Source organism: Hyperoodon ampullatus (assembly GCF_949752795.1).
Source record: "Hyperoodon ampullatus genome assembly, chromosome: 3".
NCBI lineage: Eukaryota > Metazoa > Chordata > Mammalia > Artiodactyla > Ziphiidae > Hyperoodon > Hyperoodon ampullatus.
Window position 1 is genome coordinate 93,677,433 of NC_136916.1, and position 22,457 is coordinate 93,699,889.

The 22,457-nt window shown below is 40.8% G+C and overlaps 1 protein-coding gene across 1 annotated transcript in view; it reads right to left on the reverse strand.

Annotated features, from left to right (window-relative positions):
• Positions 1–22,457, reverse strand: part of TUBGCP4 (tubulin gamma complex component 4) — a gene marked incomplete at its 3' end in the record, with an annotated part of 58,343 nt that overhangs the window by 20,464 nt on the left and 15,422 nt on the right. Inside the window, exons 3-9 of the mRNA XM_079699126.1 lie at positions 20,713–20,835; positions 20,272–20,325; positions 19,779–19,835; positions 16,904–16,983; positions 15,287–15,488; positions 12,006–12,171; positions 11,643–11,767 (exon numbers count right to left, since the gene is read on the reverse strand). Of these exons, the coding sequence (XP_079555252.1) occupies positions 11,643–11,767; positions 12,006–12,171; positions 15,287–15,488; positions 16,904–16,983; positions 19,779–19,835; positions 20,272–20,325; positions 20,713–20,835 (807 nt within the window). The remainder of the gene's footprint in view (positions 1–11,642; positions 11,768–12,005; positions 12,172–15,286; positions 15,489–16,903; positions 16,984–19,778; positions 19,836–20,271; positions 20,326–20,712; positions 20,836–22,457) is intronic.

Consider the following 22,457-nt stretch of genomic DNA (forward strand, 5'->3'; position numbering starts at 1 on the left):
TAGCACAGGGAACTTTACTCAGTACTCTGTAATGGCCTATATGGGAGAAGAATCTGAAAAAGAACAGATGTATGTATAACTAAATCACTCTGCTGTATATCTGAAACTGACACATTGTAAATCAAATATACTCCAATATAAAAAAATAAAACAGTATGGAACTGGCAGGAAAAGACATAGAGCAATGGAACAGAAAACTTAGAATCAAAGCCCCACTTATATAGTCAATTAATATCTGACAAGGGAGCCAAGAACACCCAAGGGCAAAGGATAGTCTCTTTTCAACAAATGGTGCTGGGAAAACTGTATAAGCACATACAGAAAAATGAAATTGGACCCCTATGTCACACCATGCACAAAAATTAACCTGAAATAGATCAAAGACTTAAACATAAGACCTGATAGCAGAAAAACTCCTAGAAGAAAATGTAAGGAAGAAGTTCTTCAACATTGGTCTTGGCGGGACTTCCCTGGTGGTCCAGTGGGTAAGACTCCACACTCCCAATGCAGGGGGCCTGGGTTCAATCCCTGGTCGGGGAACTAGATCTGGCATGCTGCAACTAAGAGCCCGCATGCTGCAACTAAGACCTGGTGCAGCCAAATAAATAAATATATAAATATTTAAAAAAATAGGACAAGGGGTCCACACACTAGGAAGCCCCTTCGAGGGCGGAGACTGCGGGTGGCGGAGGGGGAAAGGTTTGGCGCCGCAGAGGAGAGCGCAGCCACAGGGGTGCGGAGAGCAAAGCGGAGAGGTTCCCGCACAGAGGATCGGTGCCGACCAGCACTCACCAGCCAGAGAGGCTTGTCTGCTCACCTGCCAGGGTGGGCGGGGCTGGGAGCTGAGGCTCAGGCTTCGGTTGGAGCGCAAGGAGAGGACTGGGGTTGGCGGCGTGAACACAGCCTGAAAGGGGGTCTAGTGCGCCACGGCTAGCTGGGAGGGAGTCTGGGGAAAAGTCTGGACCTGCCGAAGAGGCAAGAGACTTTTTCTTCCCTCTTTGTTTCCTGGTGCGCGAGGAGAGGGGATTAAGAGCGCAGCTTAAAGGAGCTCCAGAGACGGGTGCGAGCCGCAGCTAAAAGTGCGGACCCCAGAGATGGGCATGAGAGGCTAAGACTGCTGCTGCCACCACCAAGAAGCCTGTGTGCGAGCATAGATCACTATCCACACCCCCCTTCCGGGGAGCCCGTGCAGCCCGCCACTGCCAGGGTCCCGGGATCCAGGGACAACTTCCCCAGGAGAACGCACCATGTGCCTCAGGCTGGTGCAACATGCCACCGGCCTCTGCCACCGCAAGCTCGCCCCACACTCCGTGCCCCTCCATCCCCCCCCTCCCCGGCCTGAGTGAGCCAGAGTCCCCGAAGCAGCTGCTCCTTTAACCCCGTCCTGTCTGAGCAAAGAACAGATGCCCTCCGGCAACCTACATGCAGAGGCGGGGCCAAATCCAAAGCTGAGCTGTGAGAATAAAGAAGAGAAAGGGAAATCTCTCCCAGCAGCCTCAGAAACAGCGGATTAAAGCTCCACAATCAACTTGATGTACCCTGCATCTGTTGAATACATGAATAGACAACAAATCATCCCAAATTGAGGAGGTAGACTTTGAGAGCAAGATTTATTATTTTTCCCCTTTTCCTCTTTTTGTGAGTGTGTATGTGTATGCTTCTGTGTGAGATTCTGTCTGTATAGCTTTGATTCCACCATTTGTCCTAGGGTTCTATCCGTCCATTTCTTTTTTCCTTTAAAAATTTTTTTCTTAATAATTATTTTTTATCTTAATAACTTTATTTTATTTTATCTTTATTTTATCTTTTCTTTCTTTCTTTCTTTCCTTCCCTCCCTCCTTTCTCTCTCTCTCTCTCTTTCTTTCTTTCTACTTTTTCTCCCTTTTATTCTGAGTCGTGTGGATGAAAGGCTCTTGGTGCTGCAGCCAGAAGTCAGTGCTGTGCCTCTGACGTGGGAGACCCAACTTCAGGACATTGGTCCACAAGAGACCTCCCAGCTCCACATAATATCAAATGGCGAAAATCTCCCAGAGATCTCCATCTCAACACCAGCACCCAGCTTCACTCAACGACCAGCAAGCTACAGTGCTGGACACCCTATGCCAAACAACTAACAAGACAGGAACACAACCCCACCCATTATCAGAGAGGCGGCATAAAATCATAATAAGTCCACAGACACCCCAAAACACACCACCAGACGTGGACCTGCCCACCAGAAAGACAAGATCCAGGCTCATCCACCAGAACACAGGCACTAGTCCCCTCCACCAGGAAGCCTACACAACCCACTGAACCAACTTTAGTAACTGGAGACAGACACCAAAAACAACGGGAACTACGAACCTGCAGCCTGCAAAAAGGAGACCCCAAACACAGTAAGATAAGCAAAATGAGAAGACAGAAAAACACACAGCAGATGAAGGAGCAAGATAAAAACCCACCAGACCTAACAAATGAAGAAGAAATAGGCAGTCTACCTGAAAAAGAACTCAGAATAATGATAGTAAAGATGATCCAAAATCTTGGAAATAGAATAAAGAAAATGCAAGAAACATTGAACAAGGACCTAGAAGAACTAAAGATGAAACAAGCAATGATGAACAACACAATAAATGAAATTAAAAATACTCTAGATGGGATCAATAGCAGAATAACTGAGGCAGAAGAATGGATAAGTGACCAGGAAGATAAAATAGTGGAAATAACTACTGCAGAGCAGAATAAAGAAAAAAGAATGAAAAGAATAGAGGACAGTCTCAGAGACCTCTGGGACAACATTAAACGCACCAACATTCGAATTATAGGGTTCCAGAAGAAGAAGAGAAAAAGAAAGGGACTGAGAAAATATTTGAAGAGATTATAGTTGAAAACTTCCCTAATATGGGAAAGGAAATAGTTAATCAAGTCCAGGAAGCACAGAGAGTCCCATACAGGATAAATCCAAGGGGAAATACGCCAAGACACATATTAACCAAACTTTCAAAAACTAAATACAAAGAAAACATATTAAAAGCAGCAAGGGAAAAACAACAAATAACACACAAGGGAATCCCCATCAGGTTAACAGCTAATCTTTCAGTAGAAACTCTGCAAGCCAGAGGGACTGGCAGGACATATTTAAAGTGATGAAGGAGAAAAACCTTCAACCAAGATTACTCTACCCAGCAAGGATCTCATTCAGATTTGATGGAGAAATTAAAACCTTTACAGACAAGCAAAAGCTGAGAGAGTTCAGCACCACCAAACCAGCTATACAACAAATGCTAAAGGAACTTCTTTAGGCAAGAAACACAAGAGAAGGAAAAGACCTACAATAACAAACCCAAAACAATTAAGAAAATGGGAATAGGAACATACATATCGATAATTACCTTAAATGTAAATGGACTAAATGCTCCCACCAAAAGACACAGATTGGCTGAATGGATACAAAAAACAAGACCCATATATACGCTGTCCATAAGAGACCCACTTCAGACCTAGAGACACATACAGACTGAAAGTAAGGGGATGGAAAAAGATATTCCATGCAAATGGAAACCAAAAGAAAGCTGGAGTAGCAATTCTCGTATCAGACAAAATAGACTTTAAAATAAAGACTATTAGAAGAGACAAAGAAAGACACTACATAATGATCAAGGGATCGATCCAAGAAGATATAACAATTGTAAATATTTATGCACCCAACACAGGAGCACCTCAATACATAAGGCAAATACTAACAGCCATAAAAGGGGGAATCGACAGTAACACATTCATAATAGGGGACTTTAACACCCCACTTTCACCAATGGACAGGTCATCCAAAATGAAAATAAATAAGGAAATACAAGCTTTAAATGATACATTAAACAAGATGGACTTAATTGATATTTGTAGGACATTCCATCCAAAAACAACAGAATACACATTTTTCTCAAGTGCTCATGGAACATTCTCCAGGATAGATCATATCTTGGGTCACAAATCAAGCCTTGGTAAATTTAAGAAAATTGAAATTGTATCAAGTATCTTTTCCAAACACAACGCTATGAGAGTAGATATCAATTACAGGAAAAGATCTGTAAAAAATACAAACACATGGAGGCTAAACAATACACTACTTAATAACGAAGTGATCACTGAAGAAATCAAAGAAGAAATAAAAAATACCTAGAAACAAATGACAACGGAGACATGACAACCTAAAACCTATGGGATGGGGCTTCCCTGGTGGCGCAGTGGTTGAGATCCAACCTGCCGATGCAGGGGACGTGGGTTCGTGCCCCGGTCCGGGAAGATCCCACATGCCATGGAGCGGCTGAGCCCGTGAGCCATGGCCGCTGAGCCTGCGCGTCCAGAGCCTGTGCTCCTCAACGGGAGAGGCCACAGCAGTGAGAGGCCCGCGTACAGCAAAAAAAAAAAAAAAAAAAAAAACCTATGGGATGCAGCAAAAGGAGTTCTAAGAGGGAAGTTTATAGCAATACAATCCTACTTTAAGAAACAGGAAACATCTCGAATAAACAACCTAACCTTGCACCTAAAGCAATTAGAGAAAGAAGAACAAAAAAACCCCGAAGTTAGCAGAAGGAAAGAAATCATAAAAATCAGATCAGAAATAAATGAAAAAGAAATGAAGGAAACGATAGCAAAGATCAATAAAACTAAAAGCTGCTTCTTTGAGAAGATAAATAAAATTGATAAACCATTAGCCAGACTCATCAAGAAAAAAAAGGAGAAGACTCAAATCAATAGAATTAGAAATGAAAAAGGAGAAGTAACAACTGACACTGCAGAAATACAAAAGATCATGAGAGATTACTACAAGCAACTCTATGCCAATAAAATGGACAACCTGGAAGAAATGGACAAATTCTTAGAAATGCACAACCTGCCAAGACTGAATCAGGAAGAAATAGAAAATATGAATAGACCAATCACAAGCACTGAAATTGACACTGTGATTAAAAATCTTCCAACAAACAAAAGCCCAGGACCAGATGGCTTCACAGGCGAATTCTATCAAACATTTAGAGAAGAGCTAACACCTATCCTTCTCAAACTCTTCCAAAATATAGCAGAGGGAGGAACACTCCCAAACTCATTCTACGAGGCCACCATCACCCTGATACCAAAACCAGACAAGGATGTCACAAAGAAAGAAAACTACAGGCCAATATCACTGATGAACATAGATGCAAAAATCCTCAACAAAATACTGGCTAGCAAACAGAATCCAACAGCACATTAAAAGGATCATACACCATGATCAAGTGGAGTTTATTCCAGGAATGCAAGGATTCTTCAATATACGCAAATCAATCAACGTGATACACCATATTAACAAACTGAAGGAAAAAAAACATATGATCATCTCAATAGATGCAGAGAAAGCTTTCGACAAAATTCAACACCCATTTATGATAAAAACCCTGCAGAAAGTAGGCATAGAGGGCACTTTCCTCAACATAATAAAGGCCATATATGACAAATCCACAGCCAACATCGTCCTCAATGGTGAAAAACTGAAACCATTTCCACTAAGATCAGGAACAAGACAAGGTTGCCCACTCTCACCACTCTTATTCAACATAGTTTTGGAAGTTTTAGCCACAGCAATCAGAGAAGAAAAGGAAATAAAAGGAATCCAAATTGGCAAAGAAGAAGTAAAGATGTCACTGTTCACAGATGACATGATACTATACATCGAGAATCCTAAAGATGCTACCAGAAAACTACTAGAGGTAATCAATGAATTTGGTAAAATAGCAGGATACAAAAGTAATGAACAGAAATCTCTGGCACTCCTATACACTAATGATGAAAAATCTGAAAGTGAAATCAAGAAAACACTCCCATTTACCACTGCAACAAAAAGAATAAAATATCTAGGCATAAACCTACCTAAGGAGACAAAAGACCTGTATGCAGAAAATTATAAGACACTGATGAAAGAAATTAAAGATGATACAAATAGATGGAGAGATATACCATGTTCTTGGATTGGAGAATCAACATTGTGAAAATGACTTTACTACCCAAAGCAATCTACAGATTCAATGCAATCCCCATCAAACTACCACTGGCATTTTTCACAGAACTAGAACAAAAAATTTCACAATTTGTATGGAAACACAAAAGACCCCGAATAGCCAAAGCAATCTTGAGAACAAAACACAGAGCTGGAGGAATCAGGCTCCCTGACTTCAGACTATACTACAAAGCTACAGTAATCAAGAGAGTACGGTACTGGCACAAAAACAGAAAGATAGATCAATGGAACAGGATAGAAAGCCCAGAGATAAACCCACACACATATGGTCACCTTATCTTTGATAAAGGAGGCAGGAATGTACAGTGGAGAAAGGACAGCCTCTTCAATAAGTGGTGCTGGGAAAACTGGACAGGGACATGTAAAAGTATGAGATTAGATCACTCCTTAATACCATACACAAAAATAAGCTCAAAATGGATTAAAGACCTAAATGTAAGGCCAGAAACTATCAAACTCTTAGAGGAAAACATAGGCAGAACACTCTGTGACATAAATCACAGCAAGATCCTTTTTGACCCACCTCCTAGAGAAATGGAAATAAAAACAAAAATAAACAAATGGGACCTAATGAAACTTCAAAGCTTTTGCACAGCAAAGGAAACCATAAACAAGACCAAAAGACAACCCTCAGAATGGGAGAAAATATTTGCAAATGAAGCAACTGACAAAGGATTAATCTCCAAAATTTATAAGCAGCTCATGCAGCTCAAAAACAAAAAAACAAACAGCCCAATCCAAAAATGGACAGAAGACCTAAATAGACATTTCTCCAAAGAAGATATACAGATTGCCAACAAACACATGAAAGGATGCTCAACATCATTAATCATTAGAGAAATGCAAATCAAAACTACAATGAGATATCATCTCACACCAGTCAGAATGGCCATCATCAAAAAATCTAGAAACAATAAATGCTGGAGAGGGTGTGGAGAAAAGGGAACACTCTTGCACTGCTGGTGGGAATGTGAATTGGTACAGACACTATGGAGAACAGTATGGAGGTTCCTTAAAAAACTAAAAATAGAACTACCATATGACCCAGCAATCCCACTACTGGGCATATACCCTGAGAAAACCATAATTCAAAAAGAGTCATGTACCAAAATGTTCATTGCAATTCTATTTACAATAGCCCGGAGATGGAAACAACCTAAGTGTCCATCATCAGATGAATGGGTAAAGAAGATGTGGCATATATATACAATGGAATATTACTCAGCCATAAAAAGAAATGAAATTGAGCTATTTGTAATGAGGTGGATGGACCTAGAGTCTGTCATACAGAGTGAAGTAAGTCAGAAAGAGAAAGACAAATACCATATGCTAACACATATATATGGAATTTAAGAAAAAAAAATGTCATGAAGAACCTAGGGGTAAGACAGGAATAAAGACACAGACCTACTAGAGAATGGATTTGAGGATATGCGGAGGGGGAAGGGTAAGCTGTGACAAAGCGAGAGAGTGGCATGGACATATATACACTACCAAACGTAAAACAGATAGCGAGTGAGAAGCAGCTGCATAGCACAGGGAGATCAGCTCAGTGCTTTGTGACCACCTAGAGGGGTGGGATCGGGAGGGTGGGAGGGAGGGAGACGCAAGAGGGAAGAGATATGGGAACATATGTATATGTATAACTGATTCACTTTGTTATAAAGCAGAAACTAACACACCATTGTAAAGCAATTATACTCCAATAAAGATGTAAATAATAATAATAATAATAAAATAAAATAAAAAATAGAAAACAGTGGTCTTTGCAATGATTTTTTTTGGATGTGACACCAAAAACACAAACAACAAAAGAAAAAGAAAACACAAAGTGGGACTATATCAAACTTAAAAGCTTCTGCACGGCAAAAGAAACAACAAAATGAAAAGGCAACCTACAGAATGGGAGAAAATATATGCAAATCATATATTTGATAAGGGGTTAAAATCCAAAACAGAAAGAACTCATTCAACTCAATAACAACAACCAAAACCCCCAAACAATCCTGTTGAAAAATGGGCAGAGGTACTAAATAGACTTTATTCCAAAGAAGATATCCAAATGGCCAACAGGAATATGAAAAGATGGTCAACATCTCCAACTATCAGGGAAATGCAAATCAAAACCACAATGAGATATCACCTCACACCTGTTACAGTGGCTGTCTTTTTTTTTTTTTTTTTTTTAATTTTTTGGCCACGGTGCACAGCATGTGGGATCTTAGTTCTCTGACCAGGAATTGAACCCGTGCCCCTGCAGTGGAAGCATGGTGTCTTAACCACTGGACCACCAGGGAAGTCCCAAATAAATCTAGATGAAATGGGTAAGTTCCTTGAAAAGTAGAAAATACCAAAAGTGCTACAAGAAGAAATAAATGTCTTAAATAGATTAATAGGTTTTAAATATATTGAATCAGTGAAGATTTTCTCTCCTAAAAAAACCTAATTTACATAATTTTTCAGGTTAGTTCAATCAAACTTTCAGTAAAAATTCTTGTCTTACATTAACTGTTCTAAAAAACAGGAAAACAGTGATAGACACCAAGCTCATTTTATAAGGCTTATATAATTTTTATTCCACAACCACATAAGAACAATACAGGAAGAGAAAAGCATAGTCTATTTCACTTGTAAATGTAGATGCAAAAATTCCAAACACTGTTTTGGCTAACTAAATCCAACAGTACATTAAAAAATAAAACATCACGCTCAAGTATGGTTTATCTCAGGAAGATTCAACATCTGAAAATCTAAACAGGAATTTATCTTATGAATAGACTGAGGAGAAAAAGAACTCAGAGCAAAAAACTGCACCTTAGGGCTTCCCTGGTGGCGCAGTGGTTGAGAGTCCGCCTGCCGATGCAGGGGACACGGGTTTGTGCCCCGGTCCGGGAAGATCCCACATGCCGTGGAGCGGCTGGGCCCATGAGCCATGGCCGCTGAGCCTGCATGTCTGGAGCCTATGCTCCTCAACGGGAGAGGCCACAACAGTGAGAGGCCTGCGTACCACAAAAAAACAAAACAAAACAAAAAAAACTGCACCTTAACTGATACAGAATAAGTAGTGATAAAATTCAACATCTATTTATTATAAAAACTCACAGCAAACTAGGAAGAGAAGGTAATTTTTTTAAACTTGATAAACTCATGTGCCAAAGCCTACAGCAAACACTAAAGTAATAGAGAAACTTTAGATCCATCATCTTTAAGAGCCAACAAATCAAGGATGCCCATTATCACCTCTATTGTTTAACATAGCTTATATCAACTATCAACCCAGCTGTTGAATGCCGTACTAGAGATCCTAGTTAAGGCTGTAAGAAAATAAAGAAGCAAAAGTTGAAAAATTGGAAGGAAAATTGTAAAACTTTCAATAATTGCAAATGATATGATCATTAGTGAGGAAAATCAATAGAATTAACAGACAAACCATTAAAACTAAAAAAAAAAAAAGACTTCAATAAGTTGCCAGGTATAAGATTAACCTACAAAAATTAATACCACAATTTTTCTATATAAGTAGTAACCAACTAAAGATAAAATTAACAAAAAAAACCTATTATTTATGTAGCAATTAATTTTTAAAATCTTTTTGTTGAAGTACTAAAATACATACAGAAAAGTGCACCAACTGTAAGTTTACAGCTTGAAGAATTCTCACAAAATGAACACACCTGTATAACCAGCATCCTGAAAGGCCCACCCATGTCCTTTCCACCTACCAAAGGCAAATGCTATCCTGACATCTAACACCAGATTAGCGCTGCTTGTTTTTAAACCTTATATAAAGATTCATATGGTATGTATACCTTTTTAAAAAATGAAAAAGGAGAGAAAGAGATCCAAAAGGGGGTGAGTATGATATGCATTTGCAAGACACTGTCCCCTTTTCCTCCCTGGTACACTCTCTTTTATTACTTTAAGCTGTTATTATTGTTACAATTATGGCTGTCAAAGTATTAGCTTCCAAGAGTCTGAGCTTCAATTCTTTGTCTATCATTTTTACAAACTGGAAATATAATTTTTTTTTAAAATATTTATTTATTTATTTATTTTGCAGTACACAGGCCTCTCACTGTTGTGGCCTCTCCCAATGCGGAGCACAGGCTCCGGACGCGCAGGCTCAGTGGACGTGGCTCACGGGCCCAGCCACTCCACAGGATGTGGGGTCCTCCCAGACCGGGGCACGAACCCGTGTCCCCTGCATCGGCAGGCGGACTCTCAACCACTGCGCCACTAGGGAAGCCCTGGAAATATAATTTTGAGCAACATATGCGTTTCAAAATTTCACAAGGAAACAATTTTGAAATTCTATGTTATTCATTTAATAAAATTTTACTTTCCTCCATTAACTATATTTCCCAAAGAGTTACCACAAAAATGATAACAGAAGAGAAATCAAGTCAATAAGATGAAAGCGAGTGAAGGCACCAGCCCCCTGGACAACAGCTGCCTTGGCTACAGATGGAGAGGCAGTGTCTTGAAAGTCTGAATGGACAGAAATATGTATTCTCGGTAGTTTAGATATTTACTTTCCCATAAGGAATCAAATCAAGTGATACTTCAAGGTCACCTCAAGATCTGATATTCTATGTCTACATCACAGCTCTGTCTCCAGTGCCCTGGAATTTTTGAGATAGTGACCAGAAAAGGAAATCATATTCATGATAGATTACTGTGCTTCCAACATGAGTATATCTGACACTAATCTTAGCAATTTTAGACACTGACCCTAGTGCCCCTGTGCTTCAAAATCACCTGCAGAGGTTTGTTGATTGGCTGGTGTAAATACAAGTACCTACCAGTACTGACTCCCTCCTGACCTATGAGTCAGAAACTCTGGAGGTAAGGATTTGGTGCAAGTGCATGTTTTCAGATTTCTCCACATCATTCTATGCATAGCCAGAGTTGAAAACCACTAACACAGTTAACACAACTAACAAAAGATCTCATTTCACATTATCACACACCTGTGCATCAAATCCTATTATAAGCCACAGAACATATGCCCATTTGAAAAATTACTGGTCACAATGTAAGTTGGTAGATGAAGCACAATTCACTTAAAAACACTGAACTAGGAGTCAAAGACTTGTTTCTGAGCTCACCTTTGTTACTCACTATGTGACATCAGAGAAGTTAGCTTTCTGAGAATTTTTTTCATTTATAAGAATGGAAAAATATTACTTGTTCTGCCTTCCTAAAATTATCATGTCCATAAATTAAAGAATACATAATAAAGCCATTCTAAAATATAAGTAAGGCACTAAATTTAGTCAGAATCAGTTGATTCCCTGAAGTCATTGCCAACTATACAGACAGACTCAAAATGCTGACAGTCTGAAATGAAACCAAGACCTCCCTTTATTCAACTAATTAATTAACTAACTAGCTAACAATCAAACTCCTGTCAGGTGGGAAAAGGCTAAGGCAGTTCTATTATTAAAAACAGAGAGAATGCTTTTATTTTCTACTTCCTGCCCTTCAACTCTCTCAATTCCCTCCAAGCTAAGTTCTAATCACATTAAGAAGAAACAAAAGTCAAGTACTCAATTTTGGGGGAATTAACCTATTTTCTTCCGAAGAAAATATACTAAGAAAGACAAACCTCAGCCACAGTACTACGTATACGATCCACCACCTGCTCAAAGTCCACCAGGCTGAAGAGGGGTTGCTGCTTGAGACGATGCAGCTCTGCAGCAAAAGTGTCCTCCTGGTTTTTCAAAATGGATCCTGCAAAACAGGAAGGCACTGTCAAAGGAAGACAGGGAACCTGCACAGGCAAGGGTTTCTCATCCCAGTGCCACAGTTATTTCACCTGCTTCTCAGGTAAGCATGTCACTCACAGCTGTGCTGAAATCTCAAAACATAAAGGTCAGTAACCACCCACTCTGCCCAGGCAGACTCTGGGGCCACACAGCATCAAATAAGCCTTTGAGGATGGGGTACGGTTGGGCAAGGAGATTCCTACCTTTCCTAGTCAGGTTTACATTTTGATTCTCGAACATCTGGACAGATTCTCCAACAAACAGGATTTTTTCAGCAACCCTCACTGGAATGTAGGACGGCAGAATCTCCACTCGCAGAGAAAACTGCTTTAGAGATGGTGCCAGCATGTTCTCTTCTTCTATCAGGCGCTGGTCAAAGAAATAATCCGTATCAGAGATGATGTAGGAAGTGAGAAAGGGAAAGCGAGGAAACATCCGGCAGGTCTCCCAACTCGTGATTTACATTTTCTAGAAGCAGGGACCTTAAATCTGAAGTTGCATAATTGTTACATTACTGGTGCTAGAGAAATGTATTCCATTTTTAGGCAGCAAGATAGCATGGTGGAAATAGCAGTGGTTTTATTAACATTAGGATTTTAGCCCTCTGCCTTGGCTGTGTAAAAACTTGTGCAGGGGCCTCCCTGGTGGCGCAGTGGTTGAGAGTCCGCCTGCCGATGCAGGGGATACGGGTTCGTGCCCCGGTCTGGGAGGATCCCATATGCCGCGGAGCGGCTGGGCCCGTGAGCCATGGCCGCTGGGCCTGCGCGTCCGGAGCCTGTGCTCCGCAACGGGAGAGGCCACAACAGTGAGAGGCCCGCGTACCGCAAAAAAAAAAAAAAAAAAAAAAAAAAACTTGTGCAGTAGGTCTGGAACCCAGTCTCCTTACTTGTACCATGGAATAATTGATCTTTGTTTTTTTCCAGATCTACATGTCTATGATTTATTATCATGTGCATATGCCTGCTCTGCCCAGCTCTTTACACAAGCCTGACTCATTTAGCCAAGTGGTTCTCAAAGCCTGGCTCCTGGACCAGCACCATTGGCCTCACTTGGGAGCTTGTTAGAAATGCAAATTTTCAAGCCCCTCCCCAGATTTACAGAAAACCTGGGGGATAGGGCCAGCAGTCCGTGTTTTAACTAGCTCTCCAGGTGATTCTGAGGCACTCTACAGTTTGAGAACCACTGATCTAGCCCACTCACCACCCAATCACTCAGGCCCCTTCTGTTCCCTGACTTGCTTTTTTTTTTTTTTTTTTTTTTCTGGTACGCGGGCCTCTCCCATTGCGGAGCACAGGCTCCGGACGCACAGGCTCAGCAGCCATGGCTCACGGGCGCAGCCCCTCCGCGGCATGTGGGATCCTCCCGGACCGGGGCACAAACCCGTGTCCCCTGCATCGGCAGGCGGACTTCCAACCACTGCGCCACCGGGGAAGCCCCCCTGAATTGCTTTTGAGTTGGCCCTTATCCAGCTCCAACTGGAACTTTATGCTCCATACTCCTGACTTTGATCTCTGCTATTCACCCTTTTAGTTTTGGGCTTGGGTGCTGGTGTGCCTCGGGGCACTATCCTAGACCCTCTTCTCCTCTGGCTCTCAACACTCTTCCTAGACAATCACATCTTCTTCTAAGGCTGAACTGATCATCCTAAGAGATATTTTTAATCTTTCTGCATCACAGGACTCTGCAATTATAAAAGCTACGGACCTTCCAGAAAAATATATAACCGTACACTTCACAGACCCTCTGACGCCACTCGTGGACCCCAAATTAAAAACTTCTGTATGCCAACGACTCCTAAAACTTTAAACTAGATTACTCTCATGAGCTCTAGGCTCAGCCCACTGGTCATTTCCTACAAGTACCTCAAACTCAATGTGTCCAAAGTTAGACCCATCTTCTTTCCCCTGACACCAGCAATCCATGTTCCTTATCATCACCACTCGCCCACTACTAAAGGCAGAGACTTGGGCATCATCCTTGATTCTTCCCTCTGCACCCATAGCCAATCAATCACTACGACCTACCTGTTCCAGCTCCTTAATATCTCTCAAGCCTCTTTATTCTTCACCATATTTACTGTTCCCACCCTTGGTGTAGGCCACCCTTATTATTCAGCTAATGTCCCCAACATTCTCCTAACTGAACTACTTGCTGCTAATCTTAATTTTTTAAAAAACAATTCCCCACACTGTTTCTAGAGTGATCTATCATAAAGTCTGATCTAACATACAGAGGTAGGTTAACCTCTTGCCTAAAATTCTTCACGGTTCCCAGCTCTCTTCAGGCTCAAGTCTAAATTCCTTCCCTTTGTTTACAAGGGCTTTCATGATCTTACCTCTGCTCATCTCAAAAGCTTCATTGACTGCCACTTCCCCCCGCCCCGCACACTGTCCCTTACACTCTACATCTCAGCCTTTATTTACTTGACTCAATTGAATTACTAATGGTTCCCCAAATGAGCCATGTCCTTCATGGCCTCTGTACTTTACACAGTCCTTCCCTTTGCTTGGAATTTTTTTTTTCTTTTTGACTGTGCGGCATGTGGGATCTTAGTTCCCCGACCAGGGATCAAACCCGCACCCCTTGCATTGGAAGCTTGGAGTTTTAACCACTGGACCGTGAGGGAAGTCCTCCTCCTAAACTCTTTGCAATTTAGACATACATTCCACTGAAAAGCCTTCTCTAGTTACTCTAAGACCATGTTCCCAGAATACCCATACTTACTCTTTCCAGAGCACTTAGTACACTGTAATATATCTTCCACTAAACTATAAGCTCTTTAAGGACAGGGACTACCACATTTTATTTGTTTATGCAGTTGTGGCATGTGGAACAGTACCTGGCATATAACAGCATTCAATAAAACGTTGTAACAGGATAAATGAATGGACGAATGGATAAGAACAATACAGGACTTTGGGGAGTCTAATCAAAACTCTAAACTAGGGGCTTCCCTGGTGGCACAGTGGTTGAGGGTCCACCTGCCGATGCAGGGGACACACGTTTGTGCCCCGGTCCAGGAAGATCCCACATGCCGCAGAGCAGCTGGGCCCGTGAGCCATGGCCACTGAGCCTGCGCGTCCGGAGCCTGTGCTCCGCAACGGGAGAGGCCACAACAGTGAGAGGCCCGCGTACCGCAAAAAAAAACCCCTCTAAACTGCATGTAAAAGCTCTTGGTACCTACAAGACTACCTGAAGAGACAAGACTTATTATTATTCTCTTAAACGTGTATACCAGGAAGAGGGGAAACAAAAGGAATCTCACAAATATATTTTCTATTTTATAGTCTCACATTGTTAGGCATTAAGTTTAAGTATTAAGCTAAGATAAAGCCAAGTGTTTACATCTAAAGAATTTATGCAAGGTGCCCAGGCTATGATGAGCTGGGGGCTGGGGGCAGGGGCAAGTCACCAAAAGGTCATCTAGCTGTAGACTTTTCCGACTCCTGGCAGGAGAAGGCTAGGCTTCTGGTTGGGCTCTCACCAAGTCCTGGAGTTCTCTCAGTTGTTTTCCTGTCAGTCCCCCAATGCCCAGATCCTCCTCATCCTCTTCTGGCTGGGCACTGACATTACCAGAAGATGGACCCTGTTTGATAAAGAACTCTTCGTGCTGGTCCAAGAGGAGTCCATGTAGCATCCATGCTGAGAGCTGCTTATACATGACCCCGTGACACACGGCCAGGATTCTGAGTGGAGAGGAAAGCAAGAGCCTTAGGAGTCCACTAAGAGGGACACTAAACCCATGCTTTAAACTGCTACAGGATAAACAGAGGCCTGAGGGTTTGGTCAGCAGAAGGGAAATGACCAATTAAGCTAAAAATAATTGTGCTATTTTAACTTAAATGTCTGCAGATGAACTAAGTGGTTAAATTTCCAAACTTGTAGCCAGTGTACTAAAGTCTGAAATGTTCAGTAAATATTCTGATAGTCTTTTAGAAGAAGCACATTTTTTTCCCTCTTTTTGAGTAAAGTAAGTTTCAAAATGGATGATTCCTTTTAAAATTAAATGGACTTACAGGAGTCTCTTTTTGGCTAACACAGTATTCAATTAGTTTTTATTTTTGGTGGAATCACATAAGGAAAGTAGATTCAGTATGTGAGAAGCTGATATACCTGAAAAAGTATTATCCAACAAAATCCAGAGACTGAAACAAAATGCAGAAAGGTTGCTGGAGAGTGGGATATATTCACACAGTCTCAAGGGATCACATCTCAGATAACATATTAATGACAAAGGGGAAAACGTCCCTCTAAAACAGAGAGATCTGGTGGAAAACACCTAAACCAAGTGATGAAACTTAACACCAGTAATGGGACAAACTTACTTTTTGTGCTTTCTGATATGCTGTAACAGGAAATAATATGACCTATGTAGTATTCTTGCCTACAAGAATGTTCAATCTGAATCTAATCATGAGGAAATAATCAGAAAAATCCAGATTGTGGAACATTCTACAGGCAGTCTTTGATCATACTCCACATTTAATACAGTTGTAATCATAAAATTTTGTATCCTTTTTTCAGATAGTATTATAAAAAATATTTTTACATGTTGTTATAGCATTTGTAATTTTAATTCCGTTATAGTCTATCAAGTGAATATATCTTTAATCAGCTTTCTTCTGCTGCTGGTAATTTTCTAATTTCTTAATATAGTAGACAACATTGCAGTGAATAATGATTGTGCCTATGGTTATTTTCTTCTTTTGAATAATTTTGTTAGGATAAAATTTTTAAGGGTGGCATTATAAGATTATAAAGCTACTCAAAATACACGTTTAGACATAGCTAAGCATAATCCAGCACATGTAGTGGAAATTCTCCAAGGATAATGAGATCCAAAAATGAAAAAGGACTGCCTCAAGGTCATCTAGGCAGCTAGAGCCTTGCTTCGATACTCAACACTTTATTAAAACCCCCTTTTTGCAATTTCTGAGCCACCGTAAGGATTACATGGGCTCCTTTGCTCATGGGCCTTTTCCATCCTGGTCATAACTTTCCCCAGAAGGAAACCTGAGATGATCTGAAAATAAAACTTGTGCAAAATCAAGTCACTTGACCACCCACTCCGCCTCCCAACCCCAATGAAGCCATGACTTACTTTTCTAGTGCACTGCGAACAGGAGGCAAACCTCCACAGCTGTGTTTGTACACTGTTTCCAGGATTTGACAACCATGAATCTGTGGAAAATACAGCCTTGTCAAGCTGAATTCCATTTTAATAGTTCATGTAGCACAATCTCATATTCTATATTCAATCCAGAGGGCACAATCTGCAGAGAATGGGGATAAACTTTCTCATAAGATTTTTGTATAGTTCTGATCTGACTCCAATGCCAATGTGTGGGGGCTTTCCCCACACTACCAAGCAATCCTCTGACACCAGCTTGGGGGTCCTACAATCCAACTCAATTCTGATACTATCCACCCAGAGATAGCATCAGATTCCACAGGTTAAGGGCTCAGCCCCACAAGACTGCCCTCCATTTCCGACGCCAATCACAAGTTCAGGTTGTTCCCTGTGCTTCCAACTGCCTGATTAATAGATCAGAGGTTCCCCCTCCCTGGATTCCACTAATTTGCTAGAGCAGCTCACAGAACTCAGGAAACCCACTTATTCACTAGATTACCTATTTACGAAGGATACTAAAGGATACGAATCAACACCCAGATGAAAAGGATACACAGGGCGAGGTCCCGAACAAAGGAGCTTCTGCCTGGCATAGTGGCACATAGAGGCACTCTGGCTCACCAACATGGAAGTTCTCCAAACCCCGTCCTTTTGGGTTTTTATGGAGCCTTCATTACACAGGCAGGATTAATTAAATCACTGGCCATTGGTGATTGAACTCAATTTCCAGCTCTCTGCCCTCTGCCCTCCTCTCTCCCCAGAGGTCAGGTGGGAATGGTGGGACTGAAAGTTCCAACCCTCCAATCACGTGGGTGGTTCCCCTGGCAACCAGCCCCATACTTAAGTGCTTTCCCAAAATCACCTCATTAACAAACTCAGGTGTGGTAGAAAGGGGTTTGTTATGAATATCAAGTCACCTTTATTGCTCTTATTACTTAGGAAATTCTGAGTTTTAGAACCTCTGTGCCAGAAACGGGACAAAGACCAAATCTATATTTCTTATTATAAATCACAACATCACAATAGCTGTTCTCGAAGTATGGACCCTCCACCTCCCTGCCCCTCCCCATCCCCCCCCCATCCCCCAGCAGCATCTGCAACACCTGGAAACTTGTAAGAAATGCAAATTCTTGGGCCTCACTCCAGACCTACTGAATCAGAATCTCTGGGGTAGGGCTCAGCGATCTGGTTTTAACAATCTGCTCCAGGTGGTTCTAATGCACAATGAAGTTTGAGAGCTACTGCACTAAGGAAAAACCAGAATCATTTAGAGTTGAAATTCCAAGAAAAGAGGTAAAGAAAGCTCTTACTTCAGATTAAGGCCTAATTCAGACTACTTACAAGGTATACACTTTTCTAAAAATCTGCTTCCTCTTTCAATGTCCTTTTGCCTCTGTTTTTTTTTTTAACTGCTTTATTGAGGTATAATTTATATACAATAAATTCACCTATTTTAAGGGTACTTTCAACAACTTTTAGTAAATTTACAGCATTGTGCAACCATCAACGTAATCCAGTTTTATAACATTTCCATCACTCTAAAAGGATCCCCTGTGCCTGTTTGCACTCCCCCATTCTCACCCACAACCTCATTTTTTGAGCCTTAGCACTCAGCTTCCTACAACCTCCTCGGCAGGAAGGAAGGTTCACCCATCTGCAATCCCTCTACTCATTTTCCACTCTCCTTCCTGTGGCCAATGGAAGCTCAAAGTCAACTGAGATGTGCCGGCATGTATGGACTCTTACACTAACCCCACTTACCTAGAAGTTCCCCTCCAATTTTGGGAGATGGTTTAGTAGAGTGGTTAAGAGCATAGTATTTGGAGTCAGACAGCCCTGGGTTTATATCCTAGTTGTACCATTTACTACCATCTGTGTGACCCTAAGCACATTCCTTAACCTATTTGATTTTTTAGAGGACTGACTGTGATAATGTATGTAAAGCACTTAGCACAGTGCCTGGTATGCAGCAAGTGCACAATAAAAGCTCGATGTTATTTGATGAGGGCCATCAGCTTTGCAGGGTCAAACAGCACCTCCCCTGCTGGCTCCGCTAGCACAGAATGAATGCAGCAGAGGGTAAGTTTCTAGACTTATACAGCAAAAAAATGAAGTAGCAACCTGACAAACTGACTAGTTAACTAGTTATATTCAAATGAACACTCTTAATAAGCTAAGGCACAAATATAACAGCTTAAGAACATGAATGAACTAAACATATTTAATCCATTTGTCCTTTTTGATCCAATTATGAACCAGCAGATACTTCTTCTAATGTAAAATCTCAAAGCATCTCAGAATTATTAATTCTACCCAGAAAAGACATTCTCTGGACATTGCAGACCCTAACTTTTCAATGCATATGATAAAAACTTGTGATAAGAATAGGCATATTTAACTAATAAACATCTGGGTTTCACCCAATGATTTAACAATTCTCAGAAAACTGCCAGTACCCTAACAATAAACCTACTACCTTCTTTCTTTCTAAGGATTAACTTTCTGCTTCTCTTCAAGATCCATAACCAACAGTTCTGAATCCTTAGTGTAAAATGCTCTCACCTCCAAGTATCCATAGCATTGTTCTCTTACCCAGCAGCATTCTTGGGTATATCTATTATCATTTCCCCCACCTTCTGGACCAGGAGGTGCTTAATGGCAGGGTCCTAACTTATTTTTGCATTCCTGATACTTAGCATGATACTCAAGCAGATATCACTGAATGAATAAATAAATAATAAAAACTACTGAAAACTAGGCTCTTCAAAAAAGAATGTAAAGGAAAACTAATTATGAGTATTTCCTTGGTGCTTACCAGAGCAAAAGGAAAAAGGAAAATTCTCACCTTTTGACTTTTAATTTGTTCTACTACAACCATCACAGAGGGGAAAAGGAGCTGGAACTGCAAAGGAGAGAATAATTAGGATGGTATATAATCAAATACAAGGAAAAAAAATTAACTCAGGAAATGCCTTTGTTTCTAAATAGTCCCACTTAACATAACGATGGCAATACCACAGAACAGCCAAGATCCAGTATCCTAAGGCAATCTGCTACAGGGGTTGGCTGCAGATAGAAAGAGAATGGCAGACAGAAGCAGTTTCTATGTTTGAGCATAATTGCTAATACTGAGGCCAATCTAGAGCATTAACATCACACAGTAAGTTTTCACTAAATTTGGAACTTTTCAAACAGTTCTGATCTAGGAAAGCATACAAAATATCAAATGCTGGGCTCTGAATCCAGAAGGAAAAAAGTTCTCAAAAATAATATTTTAAGTTAGATTATTCTAACGATATCAACAGATTCCAAAGCATTTTGTTATCTGGGCATCATACCTGATCTAAGGAGTAATTGACATGTGATATGGAGAGATGGGGGTCAGCCAGGAACTGCAACAAAAAAACACTCTGATTATGGCTCCATATAAAATATCTCGAATCTATTTCATCTATGAAAACCAGAAGCGAATGTGAGAGTAGGCTTAGGGTTCATTTTAGGGTATTGAGAATTGATCATTTATAGAAGATTATTAATGTTGATTTTCAGGTGATAACAAAACCAAAGCTAGGGCTCTTCTAAACTCACTCAGGAACCTTTGCCGTGATCCGCTTGCCACTTCGATCATGGCTTGGGCAATCACAGAGAGCACACTTACCCTCCAGCCATGCCGAAAATAGCTCATTCTTAACCACCTGACCGTATCAAAGGGCATTTCAAATCAGGAACATGTCCTCATCTGCTGTCCCAGAGGTGTTCTGTCCCGTATTTCTTCTCACCTCTTGTTCCAAATCAAGCAGTGCTTGGCGATAAGGCTGCAAAACTGAATCCAGCCCCGTGCAGAAGGCCCTTAGGTAGATTCCATGTGACCCACCTTGGCCCTGCTGAGATGGATGGTGATCCTGAAATCAAACAAAGAGAAGTCAACTTTTCAGCTCAGACCCTGAAACCCAAGGAAGACATTATCCTTTATTAATGGCATTTTTTTGTTTAAATAATTCCCTATCAAAGCAGTGCTTCAATGAGGGGAAAACCTGAGTGAAGAGACCTTTTAAAATGTGATAATGTTTTCATTTTCCAAGTGGCTCAGATGTTACAAACAACCAGGTATTACTCTATACTGTCACTAGAGGTTTTTCAACAACTCAATTCTAACCTTATAACTTCTAGCTTAAATCCCTTTGGTGGTTTCCCCTTGCCCCAGAATAACATCTAAACCCCTCTACATGGTATACAACAACTTCTGTATTCTGGCCCTTACTCTCTCTCCAAAATTATCTTTAACTTCTTCTAACTTCACATCTTCATTTACAGATTACTCAGCAGTTCCCTGAATGTGCCTTGTTTCTATCTCTCACCCCTGTGAATGAGTGTGATCTGCTTATAACTATGTGCTCATGTTTGTGACAAATACCTACTCTTCCTGCAGGACCCAACTCCAGCACCTCTTCCCTGCAAAGCCCTTTCTAACTCTCCCTAGGGAATTAATAGCTCCCCTTTGTTGCTTTCACAGCATCCCTGTTTAGAGCTGGAACTGAACTTTTGTTTATCTGTCCCCTCACTAGACCAAGAGCTTCATGAAGCAAGGGCCCATATTTTGTTCATCTTTGCATTTCATTTCCTAGCACAGTTCTTTGAACAGATGGTAACTATTTACTGAATAAATAAAATGACCTCAGTCCTCCTTCTAACAACCCTTCTCCTGCCTAGATGGCAATTCATCAAAAACACGAACCTGATAGCCAATGTGGGGAATTAGAAGACACCCACCAAGAGGCTATTAACAAACATGGTTTGTCTTTCAAGAAAGCTGAAGTTTTTTTATAAAAGCATTCTTCTTCTACACGGGGGAACTGCAATTAACAGTTGACTAGAGGCCATGATGACTAGCCTTTCTGGCTATGTACTGATTTGCGTGGTCAGGCTCTGGTGGTGGTAGATACCATAGCAGAATTCAGCAACAAATGGGGTAGGAAGCTTGGGCTCAGAGGTTATAAGGCACACTGTAGCCAGAGGATGCTGCATAGGATACTAATAGTTCCTGGAGATAAATGTTCCCAGCTATAATAAGAACAGCATGGGCATAGGGTGAAACAGACCAGGTTGGCTTACAACCAGGTGATTTTGTTTTGGTTGTGTCATTCCAGAGAACTGAATGTCTTCATTTATCACAAAATGAAAGAAAAAATGAGACTGCTTTTACTTTTCAAAAAAAAAAAAGAGGTACTATAAATATCTTTAGAATTTGGGAAAGTAGGAATTCACATATAAGATCCACATAGTCACACGAATATAGGACACGTTTGGTTTTTTTAAAGTGTTATACACAAACACTTAAGAGCCTTTTTCATCTATATTAATATGTATACAGGTTCCAACTTTGATCATTGTGTTCTCATTATTATGACTTCATAGCAAACTGGCATTGATTAGGTTTTTTTAATATAAATTTATTTATTTATTTTTGGCTGCATTGGGTCTTTGTTGCTGCACGCAGGCTTTCTCTAGTTGCGGCACACAGGCT